General features: G+C 43.0%; 1 protein-coding gene across 2 annotated transcripts in view; it reads left to right on the top strand.

Moving 5' to 3' along the window:
* ARIH2 (ariadne RBR E3 ubiquitin protein ligase 2) overlaps positions 1-16,955 on the top strand; it is a 31,755-nt gene that overhangs the window by 11,821 nt on the left and 2,979 nt on the right. For both annotated transcript variants that reach the window (XM_027882287.1, XM_027882288.1), the window contains exons 3-13: positions 5,434-5,501; positions 7,144-7,207; positions 9,550-9,697; positions 10,206-10,327; positions 11,212-11,321; positions 12,348-12,465; positions 13,355-13,405; positions 13,505-13,526; positions 15,014-15,165; positions 16,221-16,364; positions 16,712-16,780. In XM_027882287.1, the coding sequence (XP_027738088.1) occupies positions 5,434-5,501; positions 7,144-7,207; positions 9,550-9,697; positions 10,206-10,327; positions 11,212-11,321; positions 12,348-12,465; positions 13,355-13,405; positions 13,505-13,526; positions 15,014-15,165; positions 16,221-16,364; positions 16,712-16,780 (1,068 nt within the window). The remainder of the gene's footprint in view (positions 1-5,433; positions 5,502-7,143; positions 7,208-9,549; positions 9,698-10,205; positions 10,328-11,211; positions 11,322-12,347; positions 12,466-13,354; positions 13,406-13,504; positions 13,527-15,013; positions 15,166-16,220; positions 16,365-16,711; positions 16,781-16,955) is intronic.

Here is a 16,955-nt window from a genome sequence, read left to right as displayed (position 1 = left end):
TGCCCTTTTATTTCTTATTAATTCCTTATATTTTTGCGATTTTCTGAGAAATCCTCCAGTAAAAACAGGGCAGTCATGTAGTTTTTCCAGTGGGATGTGAAGAGAGTCAGATCTGCTTTCCACAAGAGAAATGAGTGTAAAGTAGAATTTTTTCCATTTGTGGGTCACTTTCCTTACCTCAGTATCCTGAAGGAAAGCATGTCTGAAAGGATTTTTTTCTTCAGCGAAGTTACTCAATACAAATTATGGTTTCTCTCTAAGGTGTTGCTCTACTACCAGCTCAGTTCAGTCTCTTTTTTGCCACAGTATCTCACCAACAGAAACAGTTTCAGAGGCTTCTGCTTTGTGTGTTTTTACTGTTGTAAAGAATTTTAGTGTGTTTTTAGAGGTTTTGATGCAATGCACAAACTAATAACTTTTGAAGTTCATCCTTTCCTTGTAGAACTCACAAAAACTATTTGTGGATTAAAACAAATGCTTCTCAAGATTAATCCTATTTGCTTAATGCTATTTGTATAAAAAACTTTGATTAGGCAAAATACAAGAAATGGAAACTACATTTCTTTATGCCAGGTTTGTGTTCCTCTTGGCCAGACATTTCAGTGCAACCCTGATCTGACAGGAATTGTCAGCTTGGTGCAAAGCCATGGGATGTCAGCTCCAACCAGCTCCTCTCAGCCCCAACTCATTCTGAATTGACTGTCTTTGAGAATCACGTGATGATCGTTGTTTTAAATTCCTGATGCCATATCTCTGCAAAAGTGAGGATTGAAACACACCTCCAAAAAATAGGCCATCCCTTCGAGAAAAGTGAAATGAACTCCTGAGATATGCATGTGACATAAATATGCATGAGCAATTTCTGTAGAATGGAAGCTTTACAAAAGACGGTGTTTTTTTAGCTTTTAGGAAACATTTCTCTGTGAATTAAAGACTGTCAAAGTGGCATGGTTGAAAAGATTTTCCTGCTATAGAGAGATGAAGCTTCAACTCCTCAAACAAATTGGCTTATCTAGAGAACCAAGTTGAGACAGTTGTTTTAGAGCCCTCTAAACACAGCAAGGTACCTACAGAGATTCTTTGCAAATTCTTTTGATATTGCCTTGTCTTAGAGAGTGCCAGACTCTTTCACACTTCAGAAGTGTGAGAGTTTTGCTTATCTTGGAGACTAAAGAACCCAAGAGATTAACAGAGATAGAAATAATAATGACCAAAAAAAAGCCTGTGCAAAAAAACCTGTGTGCCTCTCTAAAAAATGGGTAGACGTGTTTAATGTGATGGCATCCCTACTTTATTCTACTTTCAGAATCTAATTTTGCCCAGCACTATGTAAAATTTTCAGACTTTTTTTACAACTCCTATAGAGTCTATCCCTTATGCAGAGCAGCTTCCTCTTGGCACCCTTGCTGTGTGCATAGGCACTGTGCCCCTTTTCCAGTGCACTGATCAACATTAGTGTTTGGTGCCCATTTTTGGCAATTAACAGCCCTCTATCAGTGGTAAATCAGAGTTAAGGTGGTGGAAGTTTGAAAGAGGCTTCTGGGGTGATCAAATTCCTGTTTTAAAACAACATTGGAAATTACAGATTGGATGAGATTCTCTCTGTTCAGCTTTGCCTCCACATCATGAAGAAAGAAGTCTGGTCTTCGAAATTCTCTAGATTCAGATTTGGACTGAGCTGATCTTTAATATGAAAGTTTTAAGCTGGAAAATGAGGAGAAGAAAAAAATTTTAGTATGCCTATGGCTTTCAGCTTCTTCACTGTAATAAACCTATTCCAGATAGAGGAGTTCTGGAGAAGTCAGGCTCTGCAGAAGCATTGGCACAATTGATTAGTTGCAGGCAAAAACTGAAATAGAAGTGCATCATCTAAAATATGCAATACCTTTTGCACTGGGCTCTGTAGAAGTATTTTACTGAAAGGATCTGCTGCCAGCAAGACACCAGGTGGGCTGTGTCACTGCCTTTTTTGGTTCCTTGGGAGTAGGAAGGTTTAAACGAAGCAGATAATTTCTCAGTGGCATAATTTTTTTTAAATTGTTTTCTGGCTGAGGCCAAGCATTATTGTTCCTGGATAAACTGAGATTCTTGTGGCACCCGATGACTGATAGGGGACTGACTTGGAGCTCTTTCTGAGACGTTTTTTTTAAAGTTTGAGGTCTTTCAGTGTGTGAAACTTCTGGCTGTCCAGGAAATGCTTTATTGGACAGTGTCAGCTTCGGTACATTCCTTCTTACTGTAAGGTAATGAATTATGTACATATGGACCAAACTTCTGGTTGTAGTGGTATTTTTCTGTGCTCAGCGTGTTTTAACTCCTGCTTTCAAAGAAATACTTGAACTATTCTGGGGTGTTATTGTGGAAGAACTGGCTGACTTGGTACAATCATTCAGTCATTGTGAATGTACAGTCATTGAAGAGGCTCGGGTGCACTTCTAATCAATAGAAGCAGGCTTTTGTTAAACACTTATTTTTCCTCTGATGGTTGTTTTCTGGAATCTCTTCAGTAGTGTTGGCTCCTGAAGGTATTCATGTTTGTCTTCTGAATTCCCAGCCTTGTGAGCAGGATGTAGGATGTGGTGAGACCCCACTCAGCAGGCACAGCCCCAGTGTCGTTAGTTGTCTGCTCCTCTCCCACCTCTTTCCTACAGTTTGAATGTTATCTATTTTTAACATGTAAGAACTAGTACTTCCATGCCAAGGAGATGGTGGGTATGTTGCTACAACTGTCTGACTCTGGGACTTCTGTTTTGCCAGATCACATGTGCTGCAATCAGACAGTATCAAAAATTTTTCTGCTTCAGAGCTTTTATGAAAATGGTCTCATGTTCTGAAACAGACTTTATGAATTGAAAATGTTATTTTCTTGCATGCTTTTATGATGAAAGTAGTAAAATTAGCACTACAGCTGATCCAGTCAGTGCTTCCACTTGGATCAAAATAGGAATGGTCACAGATGCTTTGTTTTTCTTCTAGATCTGTTAATCTGGCATCTTTCTGGAGTGCTAATTCCACATTTTTCCAGACACATAACTTGTCTCAAAAGTATTTGATTGTGTTAGGATAGGTTGTTAGATTTCAGCAATGTGTGTGCTGGTACTTGTATTTCTCTTTCTCTACATTTTCATTTTTCAATATACTTGGCTCCTCCTCAGGGAACAATTAACTTCCTGGAATCATGATGTCGCAGTAGATGCTATACCTCAGGCTCTGGAAATCCAACTGAAAAATAGTCATTTTCATATGTTACAGATCAACTTCCCATTTAAGTCCGGCAGTTTGTTTTCTTTTGTCAGGATGGTAGTTCTTCCCTAGTGCTACTGAGAAATAGCTTCGCTGCTGTTAGAGAATGATTCATTACCATGTGGTTTGCATTTGTAGGAAGCCAGTCTTGTAGAGACCACATTCCTGGTGCTTGTTTGTTTTACAGTCTCAAATGCAGATGTTTTCCTTGTACAAACAAGTCAGAGGTGTCTGTCTGGGTCTGCCAGGCTGGGGGCTTAAGATAACAACCCATCCCAGGCTGTCAGTGGCACTTGATCCACGCAGACTGTGTGTGTTGGCAGCAGCAGCTCTGTGTGCCATGCTCCATCTCATCACAGGCTTCTGTGTTGGGAGGGAGGGAGGGAGGGAGGGCAGCGCTGCTTGGCAGCCTTTGTTTTCAGGGGGTCACATCACATCACTGCTCAAGTTGAGGAAGGTAACATGGCAGATCTTGCACAGCATGAGCTAATGTTGCGGTTCTTCTAGAAAAAGGATCACATGTACATTGAAAATTATTCTTTTATTACTGGAATTTCTTAGTGGCCAGCAAAGTGGACACATCAGAACGTAGAGATGGATAAGAGTCAGTTAAACACCCCATGTGCATCGTGTGTAGGGACTGCAATGGTTCAGCTCCCTGAACCAACACTGACAATGTCCAGTGCTGACAAATGCCAGTGCAGGACCGGGGCACTACCATGTGACAGCAGTAGGTCAGTTGTGTTGTGAAACTGCACCTCTTCAGCAGGGTGGACTTGAAAGAGTAATGGCTGTGCTGCCCCTGGGTTTGCAGAGCCTGAGTGTTTTGTAGGAGTGACCACTGCTTGTTTTTTCCTTCCAGGATTGTGTTGGTGTTGCTGTGTGTCTGTATTAAAAGTACATTGGATCTTGTGAATCACTTGTAGCAGGGTTCAGGAAGGCTTATGGCGCTTCAGCTGATGATTGGGACTGACAGCTTCTCTAGGGGAAAAAAAAAAAGCAAATCTTCCTGCACCTAGGACAGAAGGAGTTGTATTTTTTATGTGCACAGTAGAAATGCTTTGGTGATAGTTCATCTTGGTTCAGCTGAGTCTCACCTAAAAAATCCAATGCGCAGGCTGGAAGGTGTAAAGACCTTCCCCGGTTCTTTGTTCGCGAAGACTGGCCACTATTATAGTTCATCTTGGAGTGCAGGAGGCAGAGACCTTTTAATGCCAGAGGGTGTTTGGATGTAGAGTGTGCAGACTGTGAATTTGCCTTCCTAGCACGGAGAGGAATGAGGAGACATGGCTCGTGAGCCTTCTGAATTCCCCTGGAAGAGGTGTGTTTGCAGGACACCTACTTTGTTTGAACTCCAGGGCCTGATAAAGGCATGAAGGGGTCAAGAGGCAGGTTGAAGGTCTAGCAACTCAGCAGATGTTGGGTACAAGGCTTTTTGTGCAAGCAGATAAGTCCATTTTCTTCTGAAATAAACTAATACATAGAAGTGAAGGAGAACTTGTTTGCTAGTGCCCTTGTAGCATGACTTTAAATGTCATGTTGCAGTATTCTGGAGGGTGCTCAAACTAGCGCACATTGTGCTGGTGCTTGCCAAGAGTCCACGTAATGCAAGCAGCTCTGCATGGAAGCAGTCCCTGTCACAGTAGCTTTCTGTCTATTCCAATCCAGTGTGTAACTTCTCTGCAGTGAAAGGCTGGGAAAATGTTTCCTGTTTTCCCCATACCCTTTGCTGTCACGGCATCCCTGCGTTTGCAGCCTGTTGCTGCTTCTCCAGCTCAGTAAGTGGGATCTGTCTGCCCTGAGGTTCTGACTTTGCACATTTAATGAGGATCCTGATCCCAGTCTGGTCTGAGTCTCCCAAGTGGTGACCACAGTCAGGACTGGATGTGGGGCTTCCACGAGCAGTTAAGCTAATCCAGTGAATTTTTGATTCCTTCCTCTCTGTACTGTTGAAACTAAGTATGTGAGTTAGTTTGGGTACATCCATGCTTCATTCCAACTTTTATATTGCAGATATACTGGCTGTGAACATCGTGCCTGGCAGTTTATTGTGAATTGAGTATCACTGGGATATTGTACTGAGTTTGTACAACTTAATTTTAAATGAAAATCATAGTCCTAAGCAGAGGTGTGGCTTCAAAATGTGCCAAACTTGACTTTTTTTTTTTTTTTCTTTTATTTTCCACTTAGGTATCACATGCTGTTGCAAAGCTAGTATTAGTTAGTTTCCACTGGCAGATCTCAGAGATTTTGGAAAGGTAAGTGTAAATAGTCTTATCTCTTTTGTGCTCAGTGCTTTTTCCCTCGGCTTTGCAGAAATGCTCAGGGTGCTCCATAGGTGTGTTTTTGACAATTGTCTTTGGACCTGGAAGCAGGACATGCGATCCTTTCCAGGGAGCAGAGGAAAAACACTGACTTGTTGAGGCTGCACTGCCTGTAAGAAATTTGTAAACAGGGAGAGGGGAGTGGTGGTGAATGTCTTTCAATTTGAGGAATTACTGTTATGCTTGGAACCCCATAGATGCATTTATCTTAAATTTTTAGATAACAGATTGTTTTAACAAATAAAAAGATAACATATGTTCGTTCTGCTTTGAACAAATAAGTCATAAAGGAGCACCAAACCTATGCTGATGTGATCTTTAGTAGTACATCCATACTGAAGTTTTGCTCCTTCTGACATAAGTGACTTTTTTTCCCCAAGCTGACTAGTATTTGGAGAGCTGGAGAAGATGGTGTGAGAGAACTGAGAACTGCAGCCCCCTTGCTTGATCAGTGTCACTGTAACAGTCCTCCGACTGATTACAGAAGCAGGGTTCAGACTCTGCCCAAACATATGCGGGAAGTGTATCCAGAGGCACTGCTGGCTGGCAGTCCCTCCACAGAATATTGGCTCAGAACTAAACATTGTCTGAAAATAGAGAGAACACCAGCCTGACTCATTCTGCCATGCCATTTTTGGCCCTGTAGCCAGCAACTTCGTCCAGAGAACGTATGGAAAATGCATCTCGTATATGGATGTTGTTGCAGCATCTTTGGTAACTGTCCTATTGGTTGCCTGAAAGCTTTTCTCTGGAGCACAAAGAGGGTGAGATTCCCACAGAGCAGCTCAGGGTGATCCTGCATTTAAACTAGTGAGATTTAAACAAGAAGAAATTTGGGGAGGAGTTTATTTTTAAAGCTATAACTTTGCAAGTTGTTCTGTGGTTGATCTAGTCCTCAAACATCTGTCTTGATACAGTGACATTATCAAATGAAAGCTCTTTAGATCAACTAAGAAGTGCTAATGAGGAGGGAGGACTTACAGCATGGTCACTATAGTGATGCTGCTATTTCTGAGTTCACTGATATAAACATTCCTTTGCATGGGAAATCACAAACAGCAAAACGTGTTTAATTCGAAGGCTGCTGATAGACAGCTTCATATGCCTAAGGGGTGCTAATCTGTCACTGAGGAAATACTTAATTAGATAATAGACTGGAGTTAAAGTGAGATTTAACCAGGCTAGCTTGGTTTTACAAAGGAATAGGAGACAGACAGGAGCCTCACTGGAGTGTGTTATTGAGGACAGTGCTTAGGACTGCTCAAGGAGTGTGGATAGAAAATCTTAGCTTCAAAAATAATTGTTATAAAAAATAATCATCAAGAACTATAAGGAAAATGTTAATACATTACCAGGAGAAGTATTATTCTTGTTTTTGAAGAAACTATCATAAAGTTTTAATGAGAGCTCAGCTCTCTATGAAAGAGTCTCACACAGGACACATTTCAGCTTCCCTTGTTGAAACCTACCCTACCATTTGCACAGAGCCAATCATTAATTCAGGCAAGAAGGATCAATTTATTAATGCAGAGTGTGTTCAGAAATTGATTTGATCATTCTTCAATTGCCTTTTCAGGCACAAGTCTAATGCTGCCCAATTGCTAGTAGAAGCACGAGTTCAGCCCACCTCATCCAAACATGTAAGTATGATAACTATCTCAGCCTGTTCCCTTGGCAGACACTTCTGACCCCCCTGTGGGGGATTGCATTACTAATGGCATAGTCTGTCCCATGTTAACCCTTTGCAAACTCAGGTCTGACACCCAAATTCAGTGCTGGCTATACTATTTAAATGATAATGCCTTCAAGAGGTGTCTAATATTTAAATAGTTGCTTTGCTATTGGCTTGCAGGTAGTGTTCAAGCATTACTTTCTTCAAGAAATTTAGGATCATTTTTTGATGTGAGTGATGGTACACAGTGGAAGGAGCACAGTGCACAGACTTGGCTGCCTCTTCCAATTCTGTTCTCTGAAAAAGACACTCAAGGGAAGTTTTGGCTGCATGGAGCGAACAGAGCTTGTCTGTGGCTGGAACAGAATTTTTTTTTTTTTTTTTTTTCACCCTGCACTGCTCAGCTTAGAGATGGTTAAGCTGAGTCTCCCAGTGAGTGGTGGTGTTGCTGAGCCAGTCAATACTGATATGTGACCAGCAACTTGTGTTTTGCAGCCAGGGCTACACAGGTCTTCAGATACTTCCCCCACCCCCTTTAAATAGAAACATCCTGTTGCATGTTACAGATTTCATTCACAGTGGGTGTCTTGGTACAATGCACAGTTACCCCAAGAACACATTGCCATGTGTCAGGTTTTGAGTGATAAAATACTACATCTGGGAAACACTCATTGGGTTGGGGGGAAGGGGAGATGTTAAAAGCCTGGTCTGGCATCTGAGCTGTCTTGTAACTAGCAGACAGTGAAAATACTAAAAGAGCTGACAGGAGTGGAAGCTTCAGGGACTCAAAATAAATTATCTGCCTAGAGTCCAGAAAAAAAATAATTTTTGTTATTTGACAGACCTGCAAAGTAGTCCATATATTTTCAGATATGTCTGAATCTTTTGTCAGCTGTCACTTAAGTACCCCCCACTGCAATGGTGATTTCTCTTTGGGCAGAAAGATATTATGGTTAAAAGGTTAATTTGAGTCTTGACAAACTTTGTTAGGCAATTCATTACAGTCTATTTGTGTGTGCTAGGGCAAACTGCTCTGTGCTTTGGCTTCCACTGCAGAATAATGACATTTTGGGGGCAGGTGCTCATGGTGAGTGTCTGTGGAGGGACTGACTCCTCAGGGAGAAACTTCAGTGAGCTCAGAGAGGCAGCTTGTGAGGGTTTGAGGTAGCGTGTGTGCTGTTCAGGTTGAGCAGCTGATCCAGGCAATCAGTGCAGTTTCAGACACAGTGAATCTTGTTCTGGTCCATAAGTGAGGCCACTTGCAACAGTCATATTATTTCCTTTTTTTACATGGCCATGCCATAAATCAAGCTCTGTCAGTCATGTGGCTGCATATCATGCTGCTGCTCCTCCATGTCTCTGGCGTGCAGAGCTTGGCATGGAAACTGATGGCGGTCTCACACCAGCTTCTCAACAAGTGGCAAAGGTTTCAGTAGACAAAAAGTGATTATATGGCTTCTCTGTGAAAGGAGAAATTGGAACATAAGCTCCTGCTGACAGCTTTGTAGAGCCTTGTTTTTGATGAAGCTGTGCTAGACCTGGTTCTGCAGGTCCAAGGGGTGAGCAGAGATGTGTTGAAGGCTGGATCTGTTGTCTGGGGATTAGCTCTGCACTACCCAGGGGGAGACCAGACTGCTTCTCAGTGGTTTGGTGAAGCAATAGCAGAGTTATGCCTGATTTGAAACAAACCCTCTTAATCCTTTTCTTCTGAAGGGATGATGCCTACTTTGTCAAATGTAGCATTGGCAGAAGATAGGAGATAGAAGACGATAGTCTGCGAATTCTCTTTCCTCTCTGTATGAACAATTTCATTTACATGCTGCACTTTCAGTTGCCTCTCCTGTTACCCAAAATTGTTGTCCAGTAAAAGGACATTGCTAAGCCTGCTTCCAGCCATAGGTTCTCTCCAAAGCCCGTGGAACAGTGATAGTCTGGTCCAGCTAACAAAGAATATCAGTAAATCCATGGAATGCCTAATAAAAGGATTTATTTCTTTGTTTTTCAAAGAAGGCAAGAGTAAGAACCAGAAAAGTAAAGGTGAGTTCTGGATAGCACTAGTTGAGAGGCAGGAACAGTTCAGTACTGACAACCTGCTGTGTTCTTTGAGATTAAAGAGGTTCTTGAGAAGGACTGACTTGTTTGGGGCAGTGCAGCACCTCAGCACACCAGCTGCTTATGAACCTGTTCTGGCATGGAGCTCCCCTGAGACATTGTCACAGCAAAGGTGATGCAGGTGCCTGTGGATGAGGTGAAAACACTCTGGGAGAGCTGGGATGCTCTCACTGTAATGCTGATTTGTGTCTCTCCCAGGCAATGGTACATTCCTCCCACCACTGCGCCGTGTGCATGCAGTTTGTCCGGAAGGAGAACTTGCTCTCTCTGGCTTGTCAGCACCAGTTCTGTCGCAGCTGCTGGGAGCAGCACTGTACAGTGCTCGTCAAGGACGGGGTTGGAGTCGGTGAGTTCAAGGTGGACACGGTGCTGGGTTTGTATTTGCCACACTGGCCATTCTGATGAGTAAAGAGCATGACTGTAATAAGTTAGAAACTGCAAATCTACTGCACCTTGAGTTTGCATCTGTGATGATGTTCTGTTGCAATGCCCCTGGAGTGCTTGTGGATGCAAACATCTGTTCCCTTTGTCTTGGGTAAAAGCCATTATGTGCCAGAGTTGCTTTGGGCATTTTCTAGCCTGTTTTTCATGCTGGTATGGCAGTAGCTTACAGTTTTCTAATTTAAGTGTCTGACCTTGTGAATACAAGCACTTTCCAGTCCTGAGTACACATGCACCCTGTCATCTTTTGGTGCAGACAGTTGGGCTTCAGCTTTTCAGCAGCCCCTGATTTGTTTCACAGTTGTGTCCCTCTTGCCACAACAACAGATGGCACCTAGGAAACTGTGTTGAATGCTCTCTGTGCATTCACTCCTTGGTATAAACTGCACTGTGGTAAGATGTTGCTTTCTTAGGGGTCTCCTGCATGGCTCAGGACTGCCTACTTCGGACACCAGAAGACTTTGTGTTTCCATTGCTGCCTAGTGAAGAGCTGAAAGACAAATACAGGCGCTACCTCTTCAGGGACTATGTGGAGGTAGTGGGTTTTTTCATTTTTAGGATACCCTGGCTCAAATCGCCAATGACTTGCAGTAATTTTGTTTCAAGTGTCTTGCATTTTTGATTAGAACTGCAGTAACTGCAGCAAAATTGTCCTCAATAAACATGATGTGGCGGCTCCTGTAAGACAGCCTCACTGGCAAAATAGTCTAGCAGGTTGCCGAAGTAAATTCTGCTGTAAGGTCACCCAGTAACTCCTTGGCTGGTGCTTTAGATTTCTTAGAGCATTGCAGCTGAGAATTTTAAAACTTCAATCTGATTTTTCAAGTTCTTCTTGTTCTTACATAAATATTTTTAGGTTCTGAAAATAGGTCCCTCATCTTAGCCCAGCTGAATTGGCTTGCTCAATTACATTTTATATGAGGTATTTTGAAATTAAAGCAGCAGTTGTTAAGGCTAAATGTGCAGGAGTGTTCTGGTAACTGGGAACAGACTGGGAACACTCAAGAAGCAGCAAAGCATTATGAGAGTGGTGTCACCTCTCCTCAATAAAGAGACCCTTTTGGGAAGGAGAGCAACTGAATAGCCTCTGTGAGATAAGGATGGGAAAAGAGCTCAAATGGAGTAAAACTGTTTGTTCCTGTTGACTGTTAATGGGGTCTTAATAGTTGTATTGCTGTGCTGACTTGGTCTGTAACCCTCCATTTGAATTCCCTGTTCTAGAGAAGCTGTAAGTAACTAATAAACCTCCTCAGCATTAGAGAAAGGAGAATCTGTTTTGTTAGCCAAGACCTGGTAACAGTTGTCAGTTCTTTTGAGTAAGAAATAACTGACTTGTATATCCTTGAGGATAGGAGTGGTTAAAGTTGATCAGATTTCTTCTGCACCCACTGCTGATCTTACCCCTTGGTGTGCCCACAGAGCCATTACCAGCTGCAGCTGTGTCCTGGTGCAGATTGCCCTATGGTCATACAGGTACAAGAGCCAAAAGCCCGGCGAGTGCAGTGCAATCGTTGCAATGAGGTCTTCTGGTAAGGAACAGGGAAGGTTAAAAATCACGGGGGGAAGTGTGTGCTGTCCTCAGCGCTACTCTGTTTGCTTGCCAACAGCTTTGCTGTGTGGAAGCATCTTCAGTGCTTTGCTAGAGTGGTTTGTAACTTGAGTTAGCTTGAGTAACTGGACACTTGGGGTCTGACTTCTGCAGGTGGTCAGCCATCCCCTCGCTCCCTAAACTCCTTGGAAGTTGGGCGTTCTGACAACCAGGGAATGCAGGGCTTGAGTAATCAAAGGGTTACAAATCTAGCGTTTGGACATTTTGGCTTGGTTACAAATTTTCCTACAGACATAGCAACTGATAGATATTCTGGGAGTGAACATGGAGTCCTCCCTGCTATATCTGCTTGTATCAAGTTTTTAAGTTTATTACAAGTGTTTGACTCCCAGAGTGTCTGGGAAATACATTTTGAGACTCATGCAAGAATACATTTCTGCAGAACAGGGCTGCTAATGTTCCCTGTCTAACGTAAGTGGATATAGAACCAGAGAAAAAAGGTAGTTTGCAGGGCTGCTGAAGTGTCTTCTGCTCTTGGGTGTCTAGAATCACTGCTGCCAATGTCTGTGGAGCACAATGCAAACAGTTTAGAGAACCAGCTTACTGGTATCTCCATGCAAATGGTCCTTACTCACCTGGGGCTGTCAGGTCACATTAATGCGGGTACCTGGTATCTGCCACTGAAGTCAAGCTACTTGTAAGTCACTATAGTGCCCCAGGCCTCTGCAGTGATGTTAGAGGAAACACAGATTCTAGGTAGGGACATGTCAGCCCTCAAACACATGATGTGTCAGGGAAAGCCTCAGTTCACTTTTATCTTGACTCTGGTTTCTGCACAAGAGGGTGGGGGAGATGGAGTTCAGCCTTGGTCTTTGCGCTCTGGTAATACACAAGAGCGTTTGTATCCCTTGCTGGGCCTCCCAGATTTTGGTCAGGAAAACCTCAATCCTTGAATCACTTCCTTGGAAATCGATGTGTCTTTCTCTTTTCCCCCCCCCCCATTAAGCTTTAAGTGTCGGCAGATGTACCACGCGCCCACGGACTGCGCTACCATTCGGAAATGGCTCACCAAGTGTGCAGATGACTCTGAAACAGCCAACTACATCAGTGCTCACACTAAAGATGTAAGGCCTAGCACCTGCATGTTATTTCTTGTCCTCTATCCCCTCCAGGGAAGCTGGATGCAATTCTATACACACATAGCATTGTGTTCTGCTTTTTCACAGGCTGCAAATTCTCACAGCTCCCTAGGGACTGTCAAGAAGCTTCTGTCAGAAGCTACTGTCATATGTAAACTAATTATGTTCCTATGCCTGTGATATAACAACTGAGTGCCTTGGGAATGCTTTGTGTAGGAAGCCCAGCTGCCCTTCTGTGATGAGGACCTGGTGGTCCTTATTCCAGACCTGGTGTGAATGTCTTTGGCAACCAGGTGTGCTGTCCTCCCACAGGCAAAAGAATTGTGACTACTTTGAAATGATCAGTGGAGATGTCTTTAAAATGGAAGGAGAGGGTGCAGTAAGTGTGAAATCAGCATCAAATAAGGCATCAGTGGTGTTTAAACCTGAACAACTTTGTGGAGTACTGTGAACTGGAAGGTGAGGGAGACAGTCATGATTTGGCAATGACAGCAAAATGGGGTAGTTGAACTCTGTAAATTAGGCATCAGAGTATTTCTAGTAGATTTAGATCCAAGACAAAGAAATAGTTTACACATTATGTACTCTAACCTACCTATAAAATTGCCTTTAAAAGTAACAATAGCAAATTTGTTTTCTTGAGCAAATAGTTCAGTGCTGCAGTGTAAATTCCTTGGCTTTGCCTTTCTGTCTTCTTTTAAATGGAGCTATCAGGAATAGGTGGGAGGCAGGGTATAAATGTTAATATTCTCATGTACACATATGCATATTTAAAAAAAAATAAGACAGAGAGGAATAATCACACGAGTGCTGTCATTCTTCAGAAGGCTACTGGAGACAGAGTTGGATCTAACAATTGCTTCTGTTTCCTCAGTGTCCCAAGTGCAATATCTGTATTGAAAAGAACGGAGGCTGCAATCACATGGTGAGCAATTCCCTGAACGCGTCAAACCTCCCTTGTTCTAAGTGGAATTTTTTCCCCCCTCTTTGCACTAACCAGTGCTTCTCGTCTCTTCTCTTTCAGCAATGTTCCAAATGCAAGCATGGTAAGTTGGATTCGGAAGAAGTTTTCTCTGCGGTCTTTCCTGGTGGTAATGGTCTCTTCTTTTGTGCTATGAAGAGAAATTTTGAACATTTGCTGAAATATTTTCCCCCTAGTAAAAGGTGAACAAGACATTACATACAGACTTGTGTGTGATAGGTTTTTTCCCACTGGCTGCGATCTCAGCTGGGTTCTGATTCAGTGCTGGTTTGGCTCCCACGCCTGACATATCCACTGTATAGAGAAGTCTCCAGAATATTAACAGTGGAATCCATCTCAGAAGAGAGATGGATATTAAATTTCCATGGAACTGTATTTGTCATCAGCTGAAAATACTGTCAGAACTGAACCATTTACTCAGTTCTTCTGCTTACTGATGGAAATAATGAGCTTCAATCCAGATGAAACTTCAGGAGCTGTGAATTGTTATATGTAGCTGTTGGACTTCTCAGTCCACTCCTGTGCAATTACCAACCTGAGTGTCTTTGGCCCATTATGTGGTCCTATGAAATGACAGCCTGTTCTTGCACTTACTTTCTCATGGCAGAATTAATTTCTGTTGCCTTGTAGTGAGACAGTTGTATTCAGCCCTCTGAGCTTTGTGTGCCACTAGAAACTGTTACAGTATCAGAACCTTATTGGGAAGATAGTTAAAGATTACTGTCCTCTCTCATTTCCTCTGCTTTGGGGTTCTCAGCAGCACTGGACGTGCTTTGATGGAGCTCTGTGACAAGGGTGAGCAGGCAAGTGCCACGGTACCATGGGGACTAGCACTTGAGAAAACTGGTGACCTCTGGAAATGCAGACTTCGGTTTCTTTACCATGAGTAACACAGAAATGATTCTTATTGTAGCAACTCAATCTCAGTCTTCTTTCCTTCCCAGTAGAACACCCACAGCCTCGCCTGAAATCAGAAAATTGTCACGTGGGTTTTGCTGTTGCTCTCTTTTCTTTACTTTCTTCCCAATTCAGCAGCTCCTAACTTTGTGTTATAAACCCCTGACATCTGATATTACCTGGGTAGTTCCCTTCTGAAGAGAACCGAGGGCAGACTTTCTTTTGCATGAGTTAGTTCACTTTTGGATGTGACTGTTTATGTTTTGTTTAGACAGAGGTTTGCATGGGGCGTGTGCCATGGTGGGGAGGAGGCAACTCACAAAAAAGACTCTGCAGCCTGCCTCTTCTTTAACTTGGAATGACAGCCTGTGCAGGGTGCAGGTACGGTTCTGCCCAGTGGTCTTGGTGTACAGGATGCAGAACTTCAGGATTTACTTTCCGTAGTTGCATGGGAGGCTGTACAATTAAAATCTTCAAGGCAGGCTGGTATTTTTGGCTCACTATTGAGTTCTGTTATGTAAGATGATACAAAATGTGTATGTTTCTTGGCTTAGCAGAAATATCTGAAAACAGATGGGCTGTGCCTCCTGAAGCTTTTCTTTCTCAGAGGTTTTTTTCTGTGCCTCACAGTGGGTTTTTTGCTGTTTTCTGCAGACTTCTGCTGGATGTGTCTGGGAGACTGGAAGACTCACGGCAGCGAGTACTACGAATGCAGTCGGTACAAAGAGAATCCTGATATTGTAAACCAGAGTCAGCAAGCACAGGCCAGGGAGGCCCTTAAGAAGTACTTGTTCTATTTTGAGAGGGTAGGAGACATCTCCTTGGCCAGAGCTGCTGTAGCCTTTTAATGCTCCCTGCCTGGTGCAAAGGTCATTGCCAGCAATCTCCGTGCAAGAAACTGCCCAAAGAGAACCTGTGCAGAATTTTCAGGCTCTGTTTTTCACTCAAAATCCTGCCCTGTGAATCCCATTCAAACCAGTAATGTCATACCCAAAGCAAATCACATTTGGTCCTATATTCCCTTGTGCTAGAGAAAATCAGTATTACTTGTATGGCACTGTACCATTTACCTGCAGGCTGAGTGCCACTGCAGTAGATAGATATCGCTCCAATCATTTCCTTCCAGGACTGGGGAACTTCAGTTCCTTGAAATCTGTCTTTATAGAGGCAAAGAACTAAATAAACTCTGCCATGTTCAAAGCTCCATTGGCTCTAGCAAAGTTTTACTAAAATTTCATGTAATCACATTTTTTTAAGTTGCATCTCTGTCCACACAGCAGGCTCCACGCACCTGGCCATGCAGAGCAACTCTACAGCAGCATCTGTAGAAGAGAGTGTGGTAGAGGTTAAATACTGGTGCATTTCAGTTTCCCCATTAAAATGAGTTTATTTTTCACAGCATGAGCCAAGTCCTGTGGTAAAATAAATATATTCTTTCCTGGTTCTTCAGAACAACAGGCTTTGGGAAATAGCCATGTTTACAATGTGCACATAGAAGTTGGATTTCACTGAGCCTGTGTTAAATGTTAATTTGAACTCTTAACCTTTCTATAGAAATCCTTTAAGTAGGGGAATCGCCATGTCTTTCCATCTTGTTAGGCACAAGGTCGCTGTGTGACTAGAGGGCATTCCCACTCAGAGGAGCTGGGAGTGCTCCCTGCTCTTTGCTGCCGTCAGTCTGTTTACAGCCTCTGCCACTTGCTACTGGAGGTGCTGCCTTGCTGTTCTTTCCCACAGCATGTCTTGCCTTGCTGGACTCCTGCCCCACTCCAATTTCTGCTTGCTAGAGCTTGTGCTTTTTCAGCAGTAGTACTCTGGTCTCATGCCACTTTTTCTTTCCCTGTCTCCCCACCCCTTGCAGTGGGAGAACCACAATAAAAGCCTGCAGCTGGAGGCACAGACATACCAACGAATCCAGGAGAAAATCCAAGAAAGAGTTATGAACAACCTGGGGACATGGATAGACTGGCAATACCTACAAAATGCTGCAAAACTACTTGCAAAGGTGGGTAATTGTGTCTTGTTTGGCACAGAGAAAATACAGGCCAGAATGCTGAATTCATAGTACCGATTAAGGAAGGAAATTTAAGGGTTGTGGGTATGTGGAATAGTGCCTCTGGTCTAGGAAATGAACTAGATAAAAATCATCTGGAAGTGACTTCTGTGAAGTTATACTTCATGGTATACAGAGCTGCACAAGTTCTTCCAAGGAAAGCATAGGAAATTCTACCACGAAATGTCCTTGTTAGGAGGTAGCTTCTTAGGCTGTAGTGACCACACACATGTGACTCAGCTGACTTCCAAGTCTGAGACTCTTGTCCTTTTCTCTCTCTTCCTTCCTCTCCTGGGCAGTGTCGTTACACCCTGCAGTACACATATCCGTATGCCTACTACATGGAGTCTGGTCCCAGAAAGAAACTGGTAAGATGTTTTGCCTTTATTTTGTTGGTAAATTTTTGGGGTGTAGCTGGCAGCATGCTGGGCTGAATTCCAGAGCTTGACAGTGTCTGAAATATTAGTCCTGAGTTTGAGGTAAGGACAGGACAAATAGGCAGTTTTGCACCTTCCCTCTTCACTTTGAGTTGACCAGCAGCTC

Source organism: Empidonax traillii, unplaced genomic scaffold, assembly GCF_003031625.1.
Source record: "Empidonax traillii isolate 1590-97213 ecotype Southwest subspecies unplaced genomic scaffold, ASM303162v1 scaffold104:size2570737, whole genome shotgun sequence".
NCBI lineage: Eukaryota > Metazoa > Chordata > Aves > Passeriformes > Tyrannidae > Empidonax > Empidonax traillii.
This window is presented reverse-complemented; position numbering and strand designations above follow the sequence as displayed.